Source organism: Sphaerodactylus townsendi, linkage group LG08 (genome assembly GCF_021028975.2).
Source record: "Sphaerodactylus townsendi isolate TG3544 linkage group LG08, MPM_Stown_v2.3, whole genome shotgun sequence".
NCBI lineage: Eukaryota > Metazoa > Chordata > Lepidosauria > Squamata > Sphaerodactylidae > Sphaerodactylus > Sphaerodactylus townsendi.
In genome coordinates, this window is record NC_059432.1 from 45,841,811 (window position 1) to 45,864,113 (window position 22,303).

At 42.6% G+C, this 22,303-nt stretch overlaps 1 protein-coding gene across 6 annotated transcripts in view; it reads left to right on the plus strand.

The window, feature by feature from the left end:
• CTBP2 (C-terminal binding protein 2) overlaps positions 1 to 22,303 on the plus strand; it is a 249,470-nt gene that overhangs the window by 213,582 nt on the left and 13,585 nt on the right. For all 6 annotated transcript variants that reach the window (XM_048505311.1, XM_048505314.1, XM_048505312.1 and 3 more), the window contains 2 exons: positions 10,114 to 10,258; positions 18,710 to 18,916. In XM_048505311.1, the coding sequence (XP_048361268.1) occupies positions 10,114 to 10,258; positions 18,710 to 18,916 (352 nt within the window). The remainder of the gene's footprint in view (positions 1 to 10,113; positions 10,259 to 18,709; positions 18,917 to 22,303) is intronic.

The window sequence follows — 22,303 nt, forward strand, 5'->3', positions numbered from 1 at the left end:
GATGGTGACTTTTGTACTTGATAACCTGTTAGCAAATGTGGCCTTCTTCAGAATAACTATTGCTGATTTGTCCTCCAGATGGAGGGAGCCTCCTTTAAGGTGCAGATCAGAAGTTTTTAGACAATGGATTTATTTTTAGAAATTTTCACGGGGAACCAGGTTTGGATAACCAAAGCACCTGTTAAAATAGTGAATTTGACTTTTTTTTTTGTTTGTGTGTCGGCTTAAACTGGGGTAGAGGAATTGTTACTGCCCTCATGGCTGGCAGTGGATTTTTGCAGAGTTTGGATGTCTGAGAGCAGCCACAGCTTCTTTGATAGCAACAGACAAGGCATATTTGATAGTAAGACAGGCAACATCCATCGCCCAGTTTCAGAAATTGACTGATCTTGTTAAATAGGCTTTAAAAATAGGTAGGTAAAGGGGAGAAGCTTAATGCGCGCAATCTGCCTGGTGCAGGTGCAGGGCTCCTTGCTCACAGTGTATTTGCAAACAGCTGTCAGTGACTAACAGCATGTGTTCATGAAGCACAGATTTAGCTAGTCTTTCCTGATTGATTTTTTTAAGCGATACAAAATCAATAGATGAAAGCAAAGGAATTAATGTATGAAAGCAAATCAAAAATACTTGGATTTCATCTAAACCTTAGACAATGGTCTCCCAGGCATTTTGTGAACTTAGCTCAGCTGGGAACCCTGTGGCTTAGATTGGAAAGTGGTAAAAATAATTGAATTTGAGCTTTGTGGTGAGTGCCAAAATATGGAGCGTGATTCCATAGTTTATGGGCTAAACTAGATGGTGCATACCAGTGTGAGCAATGTTCCCCTGACAGTCCTGTTGTTAACCAAAAGCAGTTTCAAGAGGCAGCGATCAGGAGGGAAAAGGGGCAGCAGGGGAAGGCAGATTAACCATTTAGACTGTTTTCCTGCCCAGACTGCCCCCGCCTTTCTAATTTCCAAATATGTATTTGCTTTCTGGTCTGGCCTTGAGATCACTGTCATCTGACTGAATTAAGTGGCAAGTCCTGATGAATGTATCCAGTGGCAAATCTTGCAAAATATTCTAAGTGGGGGGAAAAAGCACTCCAATTTTTAACCTTTTGCAAGAATTATTACTGGACACAAATCTCAGATGGGGCACACTGGGCAAAAACTTGTGATGCAAAAAAAAAGAATGCCTTGTTCACTCATTACTATTTGAAGATTTATTCAGGGCTATTTGTGCAGTTTCATGTGTTCCTCATTCCACAGAGCGTACAGTTTCATACCAATTGGATTTATATCCAAATGTCAGCTCTCATTTTGGGGGGGGAGCATGTTTCTAGTTCTCATGGCGGCTGAGAAAAAGCGCGTGTAGTTAATGTTTGTGTAAGTCTGAAACTAGTGGAATTGTGAGAGAAACCCAGAGCGCCCAAAGGCTTTTCTGTGTCTTTTCCCCAAGATTTCTGTTCTCTACTTCTTCCCACTACTCCTCACTCCAGCTAACTTTGCCGGTCTTGTAAGCCTCCGTTTTCCTTCTCTGTTTATTTAATGTATAGATCTTGTTATCTGACAAACTCTGAATTCTATGAAAAAATCTGAATCTTGGAAACCTAGTATAGTTTGTTTGTTTTAATTTTGCTTAAGATATTTGGGGGGGAGGAAACACAACATGAAAAGGACAGGGGGGGATGGCGCACCCTGAATATTGTGTAGAAATGTTTTTACTTTTTACTTTCTACTCAACCAGAAAGCAAAGTCTCCAAGAGATGAAGTGGGGGAATGACGATCAAAATCACCTAGGTGGAGGTGACAAGCAAGTCTTTAGACGGCTTAAGTCATAGCTTGCTCTTGTCCTTAAGATGCTCACAACTTAGGGAATTATCCCTGAGTAGAGCAGCCTGCAGCACTGGCTTAAAATAATCATCAGTAAATAGCCTGACCAACTCTCATGTAAAGCTATAACCAAGGCGTGAAAGCCTACTAGTTGTCTAAAACATTTCTGTGTGCAAAAACGTAGAGTATAAATGTTGTAAAATGGATAATATAGAATAATTTTATCTTCTCTTTCCCCTATTTACACTTGTCACAGAATAACAAGAGTTAATGTATTGCTACTCTTCATGACACTCTGCAGGACAGTATGTGCCTTAGAGTATAAATCCCATTGAAGCAGGTGAGGCCTCCTGATGCCAGTCACAATTGGCTAGTTAGAAGCCAGTAGCTGTGATTTTATCTCTTACTCCGCCTTCTCTAATTCATTGTCTGGGAACTTTGCTTTTGTTTTCATCAGCCAGTCGTTTAAAACTAGATTGCAACCGTCCCCAGATATGACTAGCTTTCTCCTTTCTTTCCTGCATCATAGTGTCTAATCTGTGGCTCAGTGGTGGCTGTCAGTTGGCTTAAAAAGGTGCCTGGTTTGGCACTGAGACACTTTTGAAGGAAAGCAGCTCATACCTCCTCTCTCAGTCACTATGGCTGGGATTCCAAGCTGTGTTCCCACTTATATAGCTTCGTTTTCCATTTGAGATAAGACGGGCATCCAGTCATGCCCCATCATCTGAGGAGGCAGGAAATAGGTTGCTCTTTCTACCTCCAACAAGGAGGAGATTGCCTCCATTTTCCAGTTCTTTTATCTCCTAAAGAGAGTACATAGATCTTGAAAGCTCCATAAGTCAGACCGTTTTTACAGAGTGAATGCATTGCAGGATCTTTCCCTTGGTGTGCCTTTTACTCATTTGTGAATTTTTTTCATCCTTCCCTATGTATACATTTTTTTAAAAAAATACTTCTTTGTTTGTCATTTCATCCTAACCCTTTCGGTCTGTCTCCATCACCTAATATGTTGTGCTGGCGACCGACACAGATACATTCAGCCAAATTAATTGTTAGGCCCTCTGATGCAACAGCTTCCTCAGAGGAGGAGTTATGAATTGTACTCAGTTAGTTGTGAAACAGGAGGGCCCAGCAGAACAAATTGATTAATAGATTCAGAAAGCTCTGAAAAATTAGTCTGAAGGGGCTGAGAGACTACTCAGGAAAGCCAGCCAATTAAATGTCTATTCTTGCTGGAAGAATTTCCTCTGTTGCTATACAGGGTGCTAAAAATTTTGCAGCTGCCTCTTCCAAAGGTAGCACAACTTGAAGATACAGAAGAAGAAGATGAGAATCCCCTCCCCAAGCATTCTCCACCTCTAAGGAACTGGGCTCTACTTTTCCATGTCTAAAGTCCTGTAAAATGGTGATCAAAGAAGAACGAACAACTTTGTCACCCTTGAACTAATTTTGTGGGACAAGCAAAAAGCATGTATGTCTCCCAAGGATTTCAGTAATAGACATGCTAATGGGTAGTGTGGCTTCTGCGATTGCATTACTGAAATAAGAAGGAATACTAAGTAAGACACCCTCAACAAGAGGAGTGAAGCAGTACTGCATAAATTTCATGAGCCAATAACACTATGGATAGGAGTAGCAGCTACTTCACTAGTGGCATCAGCCATGTGACTTTAGAAACTGAGAGCTGCCAGATGTGAGTAAGAAAGTCATTGCCTATCAGCAGAGGGCAACTGTTTTTACGTCTAATCACGGTAGCATGGACTCAATGAAGCTTTCTGTGACAGCCATGGCATCTGATATGGCAGTCTGATGCCATTTGTGGATGAAAACTAGGGTGGTAGATGCCTTATTGTCTAGTGTGTCCACATGACTCTTCCTTGGAGGGCAGCTTTTTAGTGATACTGTCTATGAAATATTCATTGAAACCACAGGCAAGAGGAAACTAGTGCCACTCTTGGAGAAATGAGATGGCAGGTACTCTAAAGGTTGTGGGTCTTAGTATTTTCACACCAGCAGAACCCTGCCAAGGTTTCATGGTGAATTCAAAAGAACATCCGAGAAAAAGACCTGGCTAAATTACAGAGTCAAAAATAAGAACATAAGAACTAGCCTGCTGAATCAGACCAGAGTCCATCTAGTCCAGCATTCTGCTTCTTGCAGTGGCCTACCAGGTGCCTTTGGGAGCTCACGTGCAGGATGTGAAAGCAATTGCCTTCTGCTGCTGCTGCTCCTGAGCACCTGGTCTGCTAAGGCATTTGCAATCTCAGATGAAGCAGGATCAAGATTGGTAACCATAGATCGACTTCTCCTCCATAAATCTGTCCAAGCCCTTTTTAAAGCTATCCAGGTTAGTGGCCATCACCACCTCCTGTGGCAGCATATTCCAAACACCATATTCCAAACAGCATATTTCAAACACCAATCACACATTGTGTGAAGAAGTGTTTCTTTTATTAGTCCTAATTCTTCCCCCCAGCATTTTCAATGAATGCCCCCTGGTTCTAGTATTGTGAGAAAGAGAGAAAAATTTCTCTCTGTCCACAGTTTCTACCCCATGCATAATTTTATAGACTTCAATCTTATCCCCCCTCAGACGCCTCCTCTCCAAACTAAAGAGTCCCAAACGCTGCAGCCTCTCCTCATAAGGAAGGTGCTCCAATCCTTCAATCATCCTCATTGCCCTTCTCTGCACTTTTTCTATATCTTCGATATCCTTTTTGAGATGTGGCGACCAGAACTGAACACAGTACTCCCAAGTACAGTCGCACCACGGCTTTATATAAGGGCGTGACAATCTTTGCAGTTTTATTATCAACTCCTTTCCTAATTATCCCCAGCATAGAGTTTGCCTTTTTCACAGCTGCCATGCATTGAATTGACATTCCCATGGAACTATCAACTAAGCCCAAATCCCTTTCCTGGTCTGTGACTGATAGCACTGACCCTTGTAGCGTGTATGTGAAGTTTGGATTTTTTGCCCCTATGTGCATCACTTTACATTTTGCTACATTGAACTGCATTTGCCATTTCTTAGCCCAATCACCTAATTTATTAAGGTCCGCTTGGAGCTCTTCGCAATCCTTTGTGGTTCTCACCATGAAATGAATCAAATTCTTCATGTCTGTTGCTAAAAACCATTGCAAAGGCTCTACAAAGAGGTTTTCTTATATCAGTTGACCTGATGGAACAATATCTCCATGTTCCAAAGGTCAAGATGGAGACAGGATTGTGCCTCAGTTTCCCCCCCTCCCCACAGCCAAAGTAGAAGCAACCAAGCAGTTTGAATGTTGATATTTTGCTAGTATTCAGTAAGGCTAAACATGAAAATAACGATGCTAGATAATATGCTTTAGTTATAAATGGGACAGTTGGGATAATAGCCCAGGAAAATAAGATAATTTTTCCTTTATTGTCTTTTAGCAACACACACAGTTCACTCTCTGACAAATCCACAGCCTCCTATTGGAAACTCTAGAGATTTGTGTGTGCAGTATGGAATTAAGGATTGACAGTGACTTGTGCGGAGCAAAACTGGAAGCTGTCAGTCACAGTAACCGAGCAAGCTTTCATGGCAGAGAAGGGATTAAACCTGGGTCACAGGAAACCCAGTCTAATGTTCCAACCATTACAACACACAGTGGTAGTTCTCATTTGAACACCAGGCATCCAGGTTTTGTTTGACACTAGTCTCTTTATGAGCACTGAAAGCTGTTTCCCGTTCCTATTCATCTGGGGTCTATATAGAAGGAAGGGGTTTTTTGTTTCCCAGACAAGCTCTTCTGCTCACTGATTAGGACTTGGATTAGAGCTTTTTGCATAGTGGTTCTATAGAACTGACTTCTCGCTAATACCTGGACTTGGTAGATAATGCAATGTATACAGACAATACAAACCCTTTTTTTCCTTAAACTTGTTTTTAAAGATTAACTGATAAGGGTCTCAATGTATTCTTTTTGTCTGTGTAAATAGACTGAAGCCTCCATATGGCATACATGGTGAACTATATATGTTTTGGAAGAGGGCTGTTCAGCATATGGCAAGTGCTGGTGAAATTGCAGGGGAGGGCTTTTAATTTATTGATTAATTAAAATAGAGTCCATGAGTTGCTAAAATTTGAGAACTGCTAGTCTTGGATAATAGATGATTTTAATACAGTGACTCAAATGCAGATAGTTCATAGCATCAGATTTGCAATGAAACATAGAGTAAACACGACTGTAATTAATGTAATGTGACCAAGAGTTTATACAAGAGGAACAAACTATCTGAACCTGTAGGAGAACTCCATAAGGAGCAATCTGCTTAGTAGGCTTCTGTGTATGTAGCATGTGTCTAACAGATTTAAGAGACATGGGCTATACGATTCTAGTTGAATAGATGATGGTGATGAATTATTCACATTGATTTTCGTAGAGAATAGTATACAAGCTACAATCAGATAGTGGACTGGATCAGCAGAAAAAAATTATGGAAGGAGTTGGAGGAGGGGTTCGTTGTCTTTCCTCATGCAGCTTGCTGTTTTGTCCCAAAAATCCTTTCTGGGGCCAGGAGTGCATCACAACCAAAACATACCACAGCATGAGACAGTGCAGGTATAAGGAGAAATTAGACAAAATTGCCACTTCCTCCTTCTTCTGCTGGTGACTAGATCAGCAAAGGAATGCAGGAGGAGGTGATGATTTTGCCTGATTTCATTGCTTCAGTACTCTATAATATAGCATAGTGCAATTTGTTTACAAGTCTTTCCTGATCCTTGGAGAAGATTTTTGGGACAAATAGCAGACTATTGTCGAAGGCTTTCACGGCCGGATTCAACTGGTTGTGGTGGGTTTTCCGGGCTGTGTGGCCGTGGTCTGGTGGATCTTGTTCCTAACGTTTCGCCTGCATCTGTGACTGGCATCTTCAGAGGTGTATCACAGAGGGAAGTCTGTTACACACCATGTCCAATGAGAAGGGAATATTTTAGTGGAACTTGCTATGCAAAGGTGTGGTTGATAGTATAGTATTGCAGGTGGGGTTGAGAATTAACAAAGCTTGGCTACCAGTACTTAAAAACACCAGAATCAAAGGCCAAGGGCATGCTAAGTTCACGGACAATATACTCCACCCAAACATAGGATTTGCATTCACCAATACTACTGCTGCTGCTGCTGCTGCTGCTGCAGCAGCAGCAGCAGCAGCAGCAGGGAATGCAAATGTTAATCACTCCCTGGACTGAAACCCCCCAGCTGCAATACTATACTATCAACCACACCTTTGCATAGCAAGTTCCACCCAAACACTTATTGATTGGTTGCCCACTCTGGGACATGGACAATATATACCCCACTAAAACATTCCCTTCTCACTAGACACAGTGTGTAACAGACTTCCCTCTGTGATACACCTCTGAAGATGCCAGCCACAGATGCAGGCAAACAAGATCTACCAGACCACGGCCACACAGCCCGGAAAACCCACCACAACCAGCCAAATAGCAGGCTGTTTGGGGAAAGGAAATGTGGGCAGTTGCCAGCTCTGCCAAACATCTTTCACACACTTTTCCACTGGATCTAAGCCATTGGACCAACTTGTGAGGAGTATGAACCTTGTTTGTTGCTATGTTTGCATACTCCCCTTCTTTTCCCCTTCATCTTGAGCGTAATTGAAAGCTTCCTGGTTTCAAAATCAATTCCTTTAAGTCAGTGATAATAGGCAAATGATAACCTGTGAAATGATGAATTATGATGAAATTAAAACTAAATTGAGAATAAGACTTATAGTAATTACTGAAAAGGCATAATGGTCTGAGATCAAAAGCTACTTTAAAATCTGTCATTAGTAGCAATCTCATTTCTAGCAGAATGATAGCTCATGTTTACTCACTGATGTTCAAATTTAGATACTGCTCTTCTAAGATCCCTTTCATACGGACTCTTTAAATCTCCTTTGGTTTCTGAAAGAGATGGATTTTAAAAACAGTATTCCTAAAGAATAAAGTGCAACAAAAGTTTATCAAAACAGGTTTTTTGGAAACCAGGATTAAGTCTTCATTAACTGCATAAGGATTGTGTTTATCCTTAAGATGTATGAACCCTTTATTCCACTTCAGAAGCAAAAGAGGACTAAATATCCTGTATGAAAAGGACCAAAGTTATATGAAGAAATGGGATAGAGGATTATAAACAAGTTTATATTTACAAAATATCTCTCTCATGATATTCTTGCAAGCAAGCTAGTGAAATGTGGACTAGACAATTGTACTGTTAGATGGGTTTGTAATTGGTTGACTGACTGAACCCGAAAGGGTGCTCACTAATGGCTCATCTTCATCCTAGAGAGAAGTGACTATTGGGGGGTGCCACAGGATTCTGTCCTGGACCATATTTTTATCAATGACTTGGATGATGGAATAGAGGGCATACTAATCAAATCTGTAGATGACACCAAATTAGGGGGGGGAGCTAGTACCCCAGAGGTCAGGGTCAGAATTCTAAATGACCTGGACAGATTAGAGAGCTGGGTCAAAACTAACAAAATGAATTTCCACAGAGATAAAGGTAAGAAGGCCATTGCTTTCACATCCTGCATGTGAGCTCCCAAAGGCACCTGGTGAGCCACTGCGAGTAGCAGAGAGCTGGATTAAATGGACTCTGGTCTGATCCAGCTGGCTTGTTCTTATGTTCTTAAGATCCTACACTTAGGCAGAAAAAAAATGAAATGCACAATATATTATAAGTGACACTAGGCTTGACAGCAGTACATGTGAAAGGGACCTGGGAGTCTTAGACCACAAACTGAACATGAGTCAGCAGTGTGATGCAGCAGCCAAAAAAAAGCAGCCAAGAAAGCCAAGATGTAATAGTACCACAATTCAGGAAGGATATTGACAAGCTGGAATGGGTCCAGAGGAGGGTGAACCAAATGGTAAAAGGTCTGGAATCCATGCCCTGCGAGGAGACACTTAGGGAGTCGGGTATGTTTAGTCTGGAGAAGAGAAGGTCAAGGGGTAGCATGATAGAAATACATGTCTAAGTATTTAAAGGGATATCATGTTGAAGAGGGAGCAAGCTTGTTTTCTACTGCTCTTGACACTAGGACAATGATTAATGGATTCAAGGTACAGGAAGAGATTCCACCTAAACATTAGGAAGAACTTCTGGACAGCAAGGGTTGTTCAACAGTGGAACACACTGCCTCAGTGGTGGAGTCTCCTTCTTTGGAGGTTTTTAAACAGGCTGGATGACCATCTGTCAGGAGTGCTTTGATTGTGTATTCCTGCATGGCAGGGGGTTGGACTTGATGGCCCTTGTGGTCTCTTCCTACTCTATGATTCTATGATTCTTGGAATGGAAATGGATCTCAGAATGTTACTTCAAAAATTATCTCAATGAATTTGGGAACACTTGTGGAAAGTACTTTTGCAATAGTAAAGTAACAGTAAAATACAGGAATATCTTATACCATCCCAGTTAGTGCTTATATATGGAAATCTATGCAATGTCTTTTGGAGACATGGTTTGCAATGCATAACTATGGTTCAGTTTATTAATTATGTAGCCTTATTAGGTTATATAAAAGGGTTTGTTGTTTTTTCAATTATTGAGTTAATTTCAACTTTGCTTACTGCTGCTAAAATGGCCTTTTTGGAACACCAGAAAAAATAGCATTCTTCCCTCACACCCTTCCATATATAAGCCACAGATGCAGGCGAAACGTCAGGAGAGAATGCTGCTAGAACACGGCCATGCAGCCCGGAAACCACACATCACCCCAGTTTCTGCTGTGTTGTGGTACAAAAAAACCCACATGAGATCTTGAAATTCATAAATCTTTTCCTGTTGACTGCTAGGCAGAGTCCAGTGAAAGAAAGAAAGAAAACCTTAATGCTTATACAGCATTCTCAGATAATTCAGAGTCTACTACAGAATACTTCTAGAACTTAAAAATCATTAGAGGAATGCAGGGGCAAAATGTTTGCATTTTTTTTGTCAGGGATCCATGTACAAAGTGCCAGCAAATACATGTTTCCTTTTGGACATTGCTCCTTTTGCATCCAAGTGCTCCCAATGTGAAAGCCTTGACCACAATTAGTGCTAGAGAGTGAAGTCTTCTAGACATCTGTCCTGATAGAGAGACAACATTCACTGGACTTCTTTTAGGGGTGTCAGTATTGCTGAGATTCTCCAAGCACTTTAGCAGCTGTGACTGTTTGGTTTGCGAGATGCTAACATATGACTCATCAATGGACTGCTGCCGGAATGTATCCATCTGCTTGACTAATGACTGTGATTTCCTTCTCTCTGTATGTGTATGCTAGGTTTTAAATGAAGCTGTTGGAGCAATGATGTACCATACTATCACTCTCACCCGAGAAGACCTAGAGAAATTCAAGGCCTTACGAGTCATTGTACGGATAGGCAGTGGCTATGACAACATCGACATTAAAGCTGCAGGGGAACTTGGTATGTTAAAACAATACTGTAGTACAAGTTGGGATTTTTTTTCTTATAAGCAGAATAAATTACTTTATATTGTCCCAGAACCATGCTTTACAACCAGGGATTTGTATGTGTATGGGGCAGGGTGGGTACATTGTTTTCCCTGCATATGATTAAACAGTTTTATTTTACTTGGCATTTTATATCTGTTCACCCTGATCTGGATGGCCCAGGCTAACCTGATCTCATCAGATCTCAGAAGCTAAGCAAGCTTGGCCCCAGTTAGTACTTGGATGGGAAACCGCCATGGACTTCCAGGGTCATTTTGCAGAGAAAGGCAATGGCTAAACACCCATGTTAGTCTCTTGCCTTGAAAAGCCTACTGGATTGCGATAAATCGGCTGAGACTTGATGGCACTTTAAATACACACATACACCTATTCCCTTTTGGTCTGGTAAAGATAGGCTTCCTCCATTCTAATCTATGAGTTATAGGGACTGAATAAAACACTTTGTAGCATTGTGATATGAATTTTGATATGATAAAACCCATCCCTCATCCGTACTAGAGAATGGTCCTTCCCTCTGATGGAATCACCTGTTGTTCACATACATTATCTCCTGGCATAGATAGAAGGCAAAAGTGCCTATCCATAGCTGCTTCTACATGGATTTTGCTCCAGTTTGGCATCTAAACCAGAGCAGGGGCTTGGTGTGTGTGTGCTTTTTTAGCAGCCACATACTTTCCCTTAATTATCCACTTTATTTTGCTGTGATCTGTCCCAAAACTGGATTAATACAATCAGATCTCGCCACAGTTATCCATGCCCTTAATTAGACTGGACTAATTGCTGCAATGTGCTGTACTTGCGGTTACCCTTGAAGAGTGTTCTTAGCCTGAAACGAGTACAAAATACTGCAGCTAGACTGCTGGCTGAGTCCAGCAACTGGGATTATGTGACACCAATATTTCTTCAATTACATTGATTATTGATCCACTCTCGAGCCTAATTCAAGGTTGTGGTGGGTTTTCCAGGCTATGTGGCTGTGGACTGGTGGATCTGTGGCTGGCATCTTCAGAGGTGTATCACAGAGGGAAGTGTGTAACAGACTTCCCTCTGTGATACACCTCTGAAGATGCGAGCCACAGATGCAGGCAAAACGTTAGGAACAAGATCCACCAGACCACAGCCACAGAGCCCAGAAAACCCACCACAACCAGTTGTATCCAGCTGTGAAAGCCTGCAACAATACACTAATTCAAGGTGTTGATTTTGACATATAAAACCTTACATGACTTGGGTATCTGAAGGACTTCCTTCTCCCATATATTTCTGACTGGGAATGAAGATCATGAGGAGGTGCCTTCCTGACTGTCTCATCAATCAAAGAAGTTCACTTGGTGGGTATACAAGAGTGGCAGCCACACTATTACAGAACAACCTTTATTTGTTTGTTTGTTTGTTTTATTAGGCTTGGGGACAGTTTACAACCATAAACAATTAATACAGATAAAATCAAATACAAATACCGTATATACTCACGTATAAGCGGAGTTTTTCAGCCCTGTTTAAAGGGTGAGAAAAGCCCCCTCGGCTTATACCGGAGTCACCATTTTCTATCCATCACAAGGGGCCGGGGCCAGGACAACCTCCTTGCGGGCTGGAAGCTGCTTGTTGCTGCCCTCCTCTGAGGGTGAAGGGGGAACCCCAAGGCACCCTGGCTGGCTGGGCTTCGTCGAACCCCCGGAGGCAGAGGGAGCTCCTTATTTGGGCAGTGACATCAGGAGGAGTCACTGCCCAAATAAGGAACTCCCTCTGCCTGCCTGCTGGGTTTGACAAAGCCCAGCTAGCTGGCAGGCAGAGGGAGCTCCTTATTTGGGCAGTGACTCCCCCTGATGTCACTGCCCAAATAAGGAGCTCCCTCTGCCTCCCAGCTTCCCACCCTCAGCTTATACCGAGTCAATAAGTTTTCCCAGGTTTGGGCGGTAAAATTAGGTGCCTCGGATTATACATGGGTCGGCTTATAGAGGAGTATATACGGTAGGTAATAAAACTTGCATGACTGACTAAGTTTTTGAGATTCCTAGTGTTGATATGAACATAATACAACAGTTGCTACAATATTTATACCTCTTCTGCCTAGGATTGCCAGTAGCCTGTAGAAAAAATGTTCTGCCCCTTTCATGGGGGCTTAATGTGTGGAAATTAGCAGTTGAAGCTTTGCATAGTGAGGAGGTAAATTTCATCACCTGATAAATAATATCCCATTGAGCCTCTATTAAAGAGACAGGTCACCTTTTCTCCAGGTTGCTGGCAATCCTACTTCTGTCTTCTGCTCACCTCTCACCAAACTTCAATTTCTAATCTGGTGGACCTTGATCACCTAAGCAAATGCAAAACTTCCTTCTCCTGGTAGTGCAGTGAAGCTTACCATTTGCACAGTTTAGCAGACCTTTAGACTGTATTGTTGAAGACTTTTGTGACTGGAATTAACTGGCTTGTGAGATTTTCAGGCTGTGTGGCTGTGGTCTGGTACTTTTAGCTCCTAGCATTTCACCCACATCTATGGCTGGTGTTTTCAGAGGTCATAATAAGATGTGTTTCTCTCCGTGGCAAATATTAGGAGCTAAAACCACAGCCACAAAGCCCAAAAAACCCATATCAGCCTAACCTTTAGGCTCTCCACAATGATCTTTTCAGCCCATTTATCTTCATTATCCATAAATAGTTCCAATATTTTTGTTAGTTAGGGTCTTTAGGCGCTTTTGGCTTTGCATCCATAGTTACAATTGAGCTAATTGTACATTGTTGATGTTTGGTTTGTCCTCTTGGAGAAAACATAACTGCAAAGCAGTATATTATGTATTGCATTCTTGTTTGTGTTTGTAAGAGTATTAAGAGACTTGTGTTCACTTTTGTTACACATTTGTACCATCCTCTTCAGTGAAGCAGCTCATTCCTCGTTGGCAACTCTTGACACTCTCTTCAAATTTACTCTGTTGTCAAATTGTACTGCAGTCTATCTTGTTTTCCTTAAAGTATTACTGATCCTGCCTGCTACTATTATTTGCATAGTTTGGTCATCATTTAAGAAACAACTGTAACAGACATGAACACAGTTTGTTTTTGTGTTTCACTCCGTTCACTCCTTTCTCTTTACCTCACACACACAGAGCACATTTAGTTTGGAAAGCCTTCAGTCAAACTCTGATTATTAATTTTTTTTGTGGTGTCTGAATGCAAGCCTTTGGGGAAATTTGGATTTGTTTTCTCTCCACAAACCAGGATTCTAAACCTTATTTTAATCCCAGTTTGTGGAGAGGAAGTATTCAGTGTGTTCAGGAGCCTTTATTTAGAAAGCAAAGTAAAATCTGGCTGAATGTTTCCCACACCAGAAAACATCCAAGCAAAAACCTGGGAGAAAGGAAATGGCCAGAGAAGTCACATGAGCGTGAGCTCAAGCTGCGCTTTTGTGCCCCGTGTTTTGAGCGATGATGCCCGAATGCAGCTAAGATGCCATCATTTTTATAACACTCCCACTGTGTGGTGCTTAATGTTCCTTTATATCTTCCCTTTATTGGGGGATGGTTATTTCAGAAGCCTACTGAAGAGCCATGCCTTGAAACTATCGCTAGCAGGTGGTCGTCTGCTAAAACTGGTTCAGAATGATGGCAGCTCCACAGTGTGTGCCATCTTGTTACATGGATTGTTGCCCACTACGTATTTTGTTCTCCATAGTGTCGTAAGCCACCAGCAGGAGTGTTTGGCAGCTGCATGAAACCAACCATGCCTTGGAGGAGAGTCTTCATGCAAAGCTATTAAATGCAATTTTACGCCATAGAGGGTCATACTTCACGTAGAGGAAGTTCTAAGACACTTCCAGTTTGTAATCATGTAATGGGAAGTATAATTGAGTATTGGCTTTGATATAACTGTGCAAGATGTTTTCCAAGGCTAAGCCCCAATATAGTTCCTTGGGGTACTTGTTAAGTCAGTCATGGGCAAGTTTCTTTCAAGGGCCTTTTGATGACGTGGTAATTTGTCCTGTTTGTTTTAGCTCTCTCGGCAGCGAGATCCCCTGTTGCCTGACAAATCACAAAGACAGCTAAACTGATTATGTAATCCTTAACTAGATTTAAGAATTATAACATATTGGCCATTTCTGTGCGCTACTGAAACGTTAGTAAGATGTTTGCAAGCAGCAGCGTTAATTGTTTTACCACTAATGAGTACCACTGCATTAGCATATAAAACAAAATTGATCTTTATAGGGTGCCAGCTGTACATGTTTGTCGATAGGGTGGCATTAAAGTGATTAATTGCTTCAGAGTACTCCATTGTAAATCTTAATAAAACTAAAGGCACACGCATCCTTTGCAGTAGTCTTTACTAAATAAGATGCTTTGACAAATCATTAATTTTTTTAAAAAAATGTTCCAAGTTGCCTAGGAGCTCTTTGCCTTTTTACATACAGCCTGACTTTGTTGTTAGAGATTCAGAGATTGAGCACAGCTTCTGAGGAAGGTTTTTTTTTTCAGTAATCAAGGGCTGCCTAATCATGTAAATTTTGGAAATTTTCTTGCTTCCTAGGGCATATGACGGCTCTTTAGCTGCATGAATTAAATTTACACTCATGCATTTTAAAAATCCACCAAGGCAATCCATATCTTGGTGATTGAGTGGGTACCATCAAATGCCTGTGTTTGAACTTCAGATCATAGTAAGCTGGTGCTTGTCAGAGTGGGTAGAGTTGATCTGCAGGGACCATAGGTCTACAACAACTCTCTCTATTTCTCTGAAACATTTTAAAACAAAAATTGTTGCCCAAGGAGAGAAGGGCAGCCCCTGGCCAACCAGTAAACATGCTAGATACATCGCTATGGTAATAAAACTGGCCACAGCTTGTTCTATTGTTGGCAAAAGGAAGCAGAGGATCCATCATAGAAGATGGATCCGATCTCTGGGCAGCATGCTTGCTGAACCCAATACACCCCTTCCCCCATCCCGAGTGCTTGGGGGATCTAGGAGCAGCCAGTCAGTGGGAGCCAATTGTGCTCTGGCTGCTAAATGGGTCTATCTTTGTTGCCAGGGGGGGTGCAGGCCATCCAGCAGCCTGGACATTGGCAACAAGACCTTTTCCTACCCCCAAGACCCCTTAAGGATAATGTTAAGGCAGGCATGTAGGCTCTGCCCCCCCTCAAAAAAGATCAGTCCCTATGCACAGCTCACCAATGAGGGAGGACCCCCCCCCCCATGGGCTTGTTCCCCACAAAGCTTCCTAAGCCCACAACCAATCACATAGTATTTGCCAAATGCTGTGGAGTCAGGTATCCAATCAATACACAGCAGCCATCTGGAACGAGATAGCTAAGTGTATTACAGTCCCCCCACTCAGCACTACTACGCTCCGTGCCACCTTATATGCTGCCCCACACCAATCATGCCACTTTAGGAGGTGCAATCACAACATCATCATTGGTGGTAATCTTTGTGCCAGGATTCCTACATCCTCCATCATGCAGCAAATGAACAGAACTGCTTTCTGGACCAAAAAGTTATTCTTATCCAGCTGTAGGATCAAAGCATGATCTCAAAGTCAGCCACCTCCACTGTGGGCAACAGGGCATCCCATCTCATTTCGTGCCAGGCAAGTCCCTGTGCCTCCCCGCTCTGGTTCCAGCTGTGGTGCCAGCTGGATATCTACCCCCCCATGGCCAAGAAGCTATCCTTTGAAGGGAGACCTCTTCTTTGTACCAGTCTGCTACTGATATCTCCCCCAGTGCCAGCCCAAGTGCCAGCCCAAGACCCCCTCCCCCAGCAGGCCCACCCTCTGCTTGAGCCTTTGGGGCTGTAGTAAAGCTCGCACCCCTCCGCTTCCCTTCCCCTGACATGTGAGTCGCCCTCAGCTTCTTCCCTTGGCATCCCCCTTGCCCTGGAGCCCTCCTACCACTGGGGCTTGCTGTTGCAAAAAGCCCCTGAATCCAACAATCCAAGGCTGTAGCCTCTCCAAGCCCGAAGACACCCCTGCTGGGTCCAGGCCTCTGGATCCACTGGAGACTGTACTTCTCCGCCAGATGACACTGTTGAACACAGTCAAAGGAGCTAGAAAGGGGGCGAAAGGCCAGCTGAAAGGCTGACTGAATGCTGCAGAAAGGCACCCAAAGCTGTTCAGAAAGGGCCAAAAAGCCTGAGGAAAGGCCAGCCAAATGCTGCCAAAAGCCATCATAAGGGAAGGGAGCCAAATGCTGCCCAAAAGCTGAAATGAAGAGCCGATGAGGATGGGGGGGAAGAGGTGGAGGCACTGCCCAGCCCAGCCATATATGGCTATGCATACTCCTGGTGCCACACACATCCACAACTGCTCTGCACCACACCCCCAATTGCTCTGCACCAGCCAAACTCTAATGGCCTTAACCTCTGGGCACCATTCGGCCTGCGTGGAAGGTAGCCCTCGGCTTCCCCGCTCCCAGGCAGCAACGGAGGCTTCCACTGCACTTTTATTATTATTATTATTATTATTATTATTATTATTATTATTATTATTATTGTTGTTGTTGTTGTTGTTGTTGTTGTTGTTGTTGTTGTTGTTGTTGTTGTTATTAATTCGATTTGCTAAACCGCCCTACCCCCAATTTGATAAACCGACCTACGCCCTACCCACAACCGCCCTACCTCCCTTTACACGGAGAGCAGTGAAAAAAACTTCTTAATGTCTTTTTGGCATCACGGGGCTTTGGCTGTTGTGGGTGCTTTGAGCTTAATGTGCACATTGCACTTTTATTGCGTTGTTTACCTCCTTTTGGTATGTTGTCCGCAGAGACCTTTGTTGTTAATAGGTCTGCGTTACTGTGCATCACTTTTCAGGCTACCTCTAGCTTCCTCATGTGTAGCACAAATACTAGAGAGTTACTTCTGCTGGGGTTTTTTCCCAGTTGAATACCTGTCTAGGATGATATGAGGAAAGGTTGTTAACACGAAAATATTAAGAACTGAATTCAGAGTAGTGTTTCCAAAGGCACAGAGGCTTCTGCCCACAGAGCATGTTCTTCCTGCCTCCCTTTCCAGTGACAGCCCTGGCTATTGTGGGGATCAAAAAGTCAAAAAATAACAGAAAAGAGCATTTGCCATGTGTCTCATTCAGTTTTTCATACATTGTGTAGGTCCACAGCTAAAAACTATCTGGTACTTTTGTGTCACCGTGTTGTGATAAAACTAAGGCATCTGGGGGCAAGACCAGTTTTACTTGTAAAAGTGTTGCAGCCAGATGTAGGGAGGAAAGGAGGTAACTCTGTAATTCATAGAGCACCTGGGGTGTGATCTTGTGGGCAGGTAAAAGAGCAAGTTGGGCTGAACTTGAACCAGTTGAGTGAACATTGCTACTTTTTAAGAAAGATAGTTCTTGCACCAGACCTATTATACTTTACCATATGAAATCAGCTCCATGTCTTGAGAACGGATAACTTCCCTACAGGTAAGCATCAGAAAGGCAGGAAAGCCATATCAGTTAGAGGCTTCTTCTTAAAGACAGAACAGGGAAAAAGTTGCCTAAGGATGGCAGTTGCATAAGGATCCCAAGATTTTCCACACAACATCAGATACTTTTGAGGCTCAGAATCATATTATTCCCTGCGTGACTTCAAGAGGACACACTAAGCGATTATAGCCAGAGAATCCCACATATCAATCTGAAGTGTCACAACTGGTTTCTGGTGAGTGAGTGGTGAAGCCCAACAGGGCTAGATCAAAAAGAGAAAATACAACTGAGAGCAAAATTGGTCTTCAGCTTTTTTTTTCTCACTAGTATGCTTTATGTGGATGATTGGATGGTTGATGGTATGGTAGCAATGACTACACAAAACATCTGGTAGCTGCAGCCCCAAGAAGGGTACATATCTCCAGGTACAGCCTGGAAATCTCCCAGAATTACAGCCGATCTCTAGGGTACAGGGTTTAGTAACGTGGGAGAAAATGGCTGCCTTGGAGAGTGGACTCTGTGGTACTAGACCCTGCACCAAACACTGCCTTTCCCCTCACCAAACACTGCCCTCCTGTGCTCCACCAGCTACACTCCAGACATTTCCCAACCCAGAGAGAGCAACCTTATGTACCATTTCCTTACTCTCCATCTCAAAAAAACAATTGAGAAGATAAATTGCCTTAAGCGATACTGCTTTTCACCTAGTTGTGATGCAGTTCAGTACAATTGTTTTTCTCCCAGACTTGTCCAGGGTGGGGGCACAACACTTCCCAAGTATCAAGTGACTTCCAGCGCTCTCAGAATCCATATGCAGGAAGTAACCAATGAAGACGTAGTCAAATTGTGATGATATGTTGGTGTCTGGAATTATTTTTATAATTTAAACATTTTTTTAAGTTTAGTTTCATTTTGTTTAGTTTTTAGTTTAAGACCCTTGCGATTTCCTGGCATTTTTCTGGACATATCAATAAAGTGGGCTTCTTCCCTATATTCCAGGGATTGCTGTCTGCAACATCCCCTCAGCGGCAGTAGAAGAGACGGCAGATTCCACTGTATGCCACGTGCTGAATCTCTACAGACGGAATACGTGGCTATATCAAGCACTGAGGGAAGGAACCCGCGTGCAGAGCGTGGAACAGATACGAGAAGTGGCTTCCGGGGCTGCTCGTATCAGAGGCGAAACTCTTGGCCTCATTGGATTTGGTAAGTTGGTGACTTCTGAAGGAAAAGAAGAACTCAAGTATTCTGTTTTTTACCTTTTTCTTTCCGTGGATATAAGAGTCCAGTCCATGCAAGAAGATCAGTGGACTACACAGCCACTTGGTTCTGTGTGCTGAGACTGACACAGCACATCACAAAGAGATGCATGCATGTTTCTCCCAAATGTAACAAACCAAGGTCAGCCACAGAACACCATAAACTTGAGCAAAAAACTGGAAGGGGAGAGAAATGGCTGCCCATCCCTTCTCCTCTTGCTGTTTTTTCTGTTCAAAATAACATTTCTGGCCACTATGATCACCAGTAAAGGAAACATATTTCAGGACTGGAGAAGTCATGGAACAAACTAGCTAGCGGTCCTTACAGTCATTCTCCAAATTGCAGCCAGAATCACCTTTATATCTGGTTGCTGTTAAGAAACCCACAAGGTATTCACTAATCATCATTTAAAATTCCTTGGTACTTATTTCTAAAGAGGAAAGGACCTTGTTCCTATCGGGGGATACAACCTTCTGTCTTTGTTGGGGACAACAGAGACATCTAACCAATCCCTGACGGTCAGGGATTAAATTGGAGCTCCTTGTTTTTACCATTACTCTTGGGTAGGTGGTGTAACAGAATAGGATGTTTGTATAGCACATGGACAACATGTTGGTGAAACAATGAAGGTTAAAAAGAAATATCAATCCTATGTTGCTGTACCCTGTACTTTGCCAATTAATTTGGCAAAGTCCAGAATCATTTAGACATAAAAAAAATTGCCCTGGCTCCTGCAGAATGAAATTACATTTGGGTGGTTGGGAAAGTGGCCGTAGTTTTATGGCAAGGAAAAGTATAGTGAAATGTAAAAGCTGACCAGACGTTTGCTTATTAAAATATTAATATGGTGTGTTGCCAGCATTCGATACAGTGTACAGTATCTTAAGGCAACACAATAAGATCCAATCATAAACGGCAAGTAGTAATTGCTAAGTCAGCACTCAGAACTACTGAATCAAACATATGCTGAAATTAAAGGGGGAGAAAGTCTGACAGCCTTTTGAGAACATAGCCAGTAATAGGCTTCTCATTGGGACATTCCAAAGTTTAGGAGCAAGCACAGCAAAAGTTCTCCTTTTTTACCAGCTCGGTCAATCACAGTCAAGGCAAAATAAATTGGGCTTGGTCATATGACCATAATTGGAGTATGAGCAGGTTTCTGTTCAAAAACCTCTCAAACATTGCTGGGTTGAATCCCCTCAAGGTTTCCCATTCATTCTTATGAAATATCCCTTCTTACCACAGCTCTAGTTCCACATGGATTTTGTTAATGTTTGTGAGCCGCCTCGAGCCCTTCGGGGATGAGGCGGCCTATAAATCCAACCAATAAATAAATAATGTAGGACCCACGCATAGCTTTTTTAATAATCAAAATAGACCGCCTACTACTCTTTCCATCAGCATGAAAGCATGGAAGATCCAACACACTGTGTCTGGGAGGCAACATATGAAATCATTTTAGCCGCTCTTCTTCATAAGTATTCTGGCCCGGAATAATTTCACAGTTAATGTTAATTTTTATCTATTTGTCAATGTACAAATGTGTCAACTTTTCCCATGTTACAGGCCCTAACTATGCTTTTCTGTAGCCACTAATTAGACTAATTGCCAAGAAAGGTTTGAGTGGGTGTCCATCTTCCCAGTTATAGCAGACAAGGGAGGTTTTTTCCCATTTATCGTCCCACAGAACTTCAAGTTACCTAATTCTGATCACCACTTTGCCAATCTGAAGGCACAATCTCCAGTTATTTGCCTTCCTCTATATTTTTATAAAAAGACAACCCTGGTCTCAATGTAGAAGTCGGTTAGTTGAGCCCAGACGGTGACATTGAATAGAAATGACATTGTGGATAATGACCTGCTGATTGCACTGCAGCTGTCCCTCTTTATCAGAAGAGCCTTATTAAACCTTTGCTTCCAAACCATGACAGTTGTCTTAGTCATGCCCAATTAAATAGCCATTCAGCAAGAGTGCAGAAGGAAGGGGGGGGGGGGGACTCTACAGCAAACAAGTTGCTCTTCTAATAAACAAGGACTCAGAGAGAGGTTTTGTTGTTTGTATTGTTGTACAGAAGTCCTTCCTAATAAGATTTCCTTAACATGGTTTCCTGTTTTGTGTCCAAATTGAAAGGCTGTGCAGAGGCTTAAATCTGTCTGGAGCATGCAGGTTTTGTGACCATAGTGGATGCTGAGGATCAGCACTTCAGTCCTTCTTGGTGGAAGCAGAATTATTGGCAATAGATATCCTTCCACTCAGGCTGCCTCCCTTGTTTGAAATTTCTGTACTGTTCCGCTGTGGTCAGTGCCACATTTCCACGTTGATGCTTGAACATGTTTCTGTATCAGCGTCACAACGTCTACTTGCATTAATTGCCTCCACAGTGCAATGGCAGATAGTTAATGGACACGTTTTTTAGAAAAGCCACAACGGCTTACCTTCTGAAGGCAGATTCGAGTCATGCCCTCGTGCATGCTGCATTACACAGTCCATGTTTGTTTGACCTTAAGCAAAGACATCAGTGAGACTGTCTGCCCCAAGAATTTGTCTTGTGAAGATTTCTGGTCTGCCAGCAGGAAAGAAAGAGGGAAGGAGCCAACGGACGACACTCCTAAGCCAATGACACTTTGAGTGGCCTTCTCTTCACCGTCTCTTGCATTCTGTATGAAATAAATTCCTGACAAGTTGAATTTAGGTGGGGGTAAAATAGTTGCAGAGTCAGCGAGGTATTTTTGTAGAGGTATCAATGAATAACAATTAACAAAAAATTTCGGAGCTTTTGCATTGATATGTATTCCGGTCTCTTTGTAGCTGTTCGGAAAAACAAAGCTGTTTTAAAAACAAGCAAGTGGCAGGGTCTCTAAAGTAGCCCCTTGAGCAGGCCAGCACAAATTGTGACCCATCACACCCATCACAGCGCAGTAGCCTTGTGTTGTCAGCCCAGTGCTTGACAAGCTGCTTGTTTTTGCTGATCCAGGCAAATGAGAAAACGAGGCATTCATGGGGCCCGATGGATGCTGTTGTGTGTGGCGGGTGAGCTGCATTGGACTTTGTGGGACACAAGTTGTACATGATCATTCTAAATAAGAGAGAACTTGCACCACCACCCCTTCCCTTTCAAACTGAACCTTTCATTTATGGCTGTACCCGTTCTCCAACTTGCAACATTTCAAAGATCAGAAACACTGCTGAGTCAGAGGATCTTTTCACACAAAGTAGTTCCATGACTTTGCTTCTGTGGGAGAAACATTCAGTCATTCATAAGATTTCTTTTCAAACAGGAGCAAAAAGAAAGAAAGAAGGCTGAGAGGATAAGGATCAAGTAGGGGGGAGGG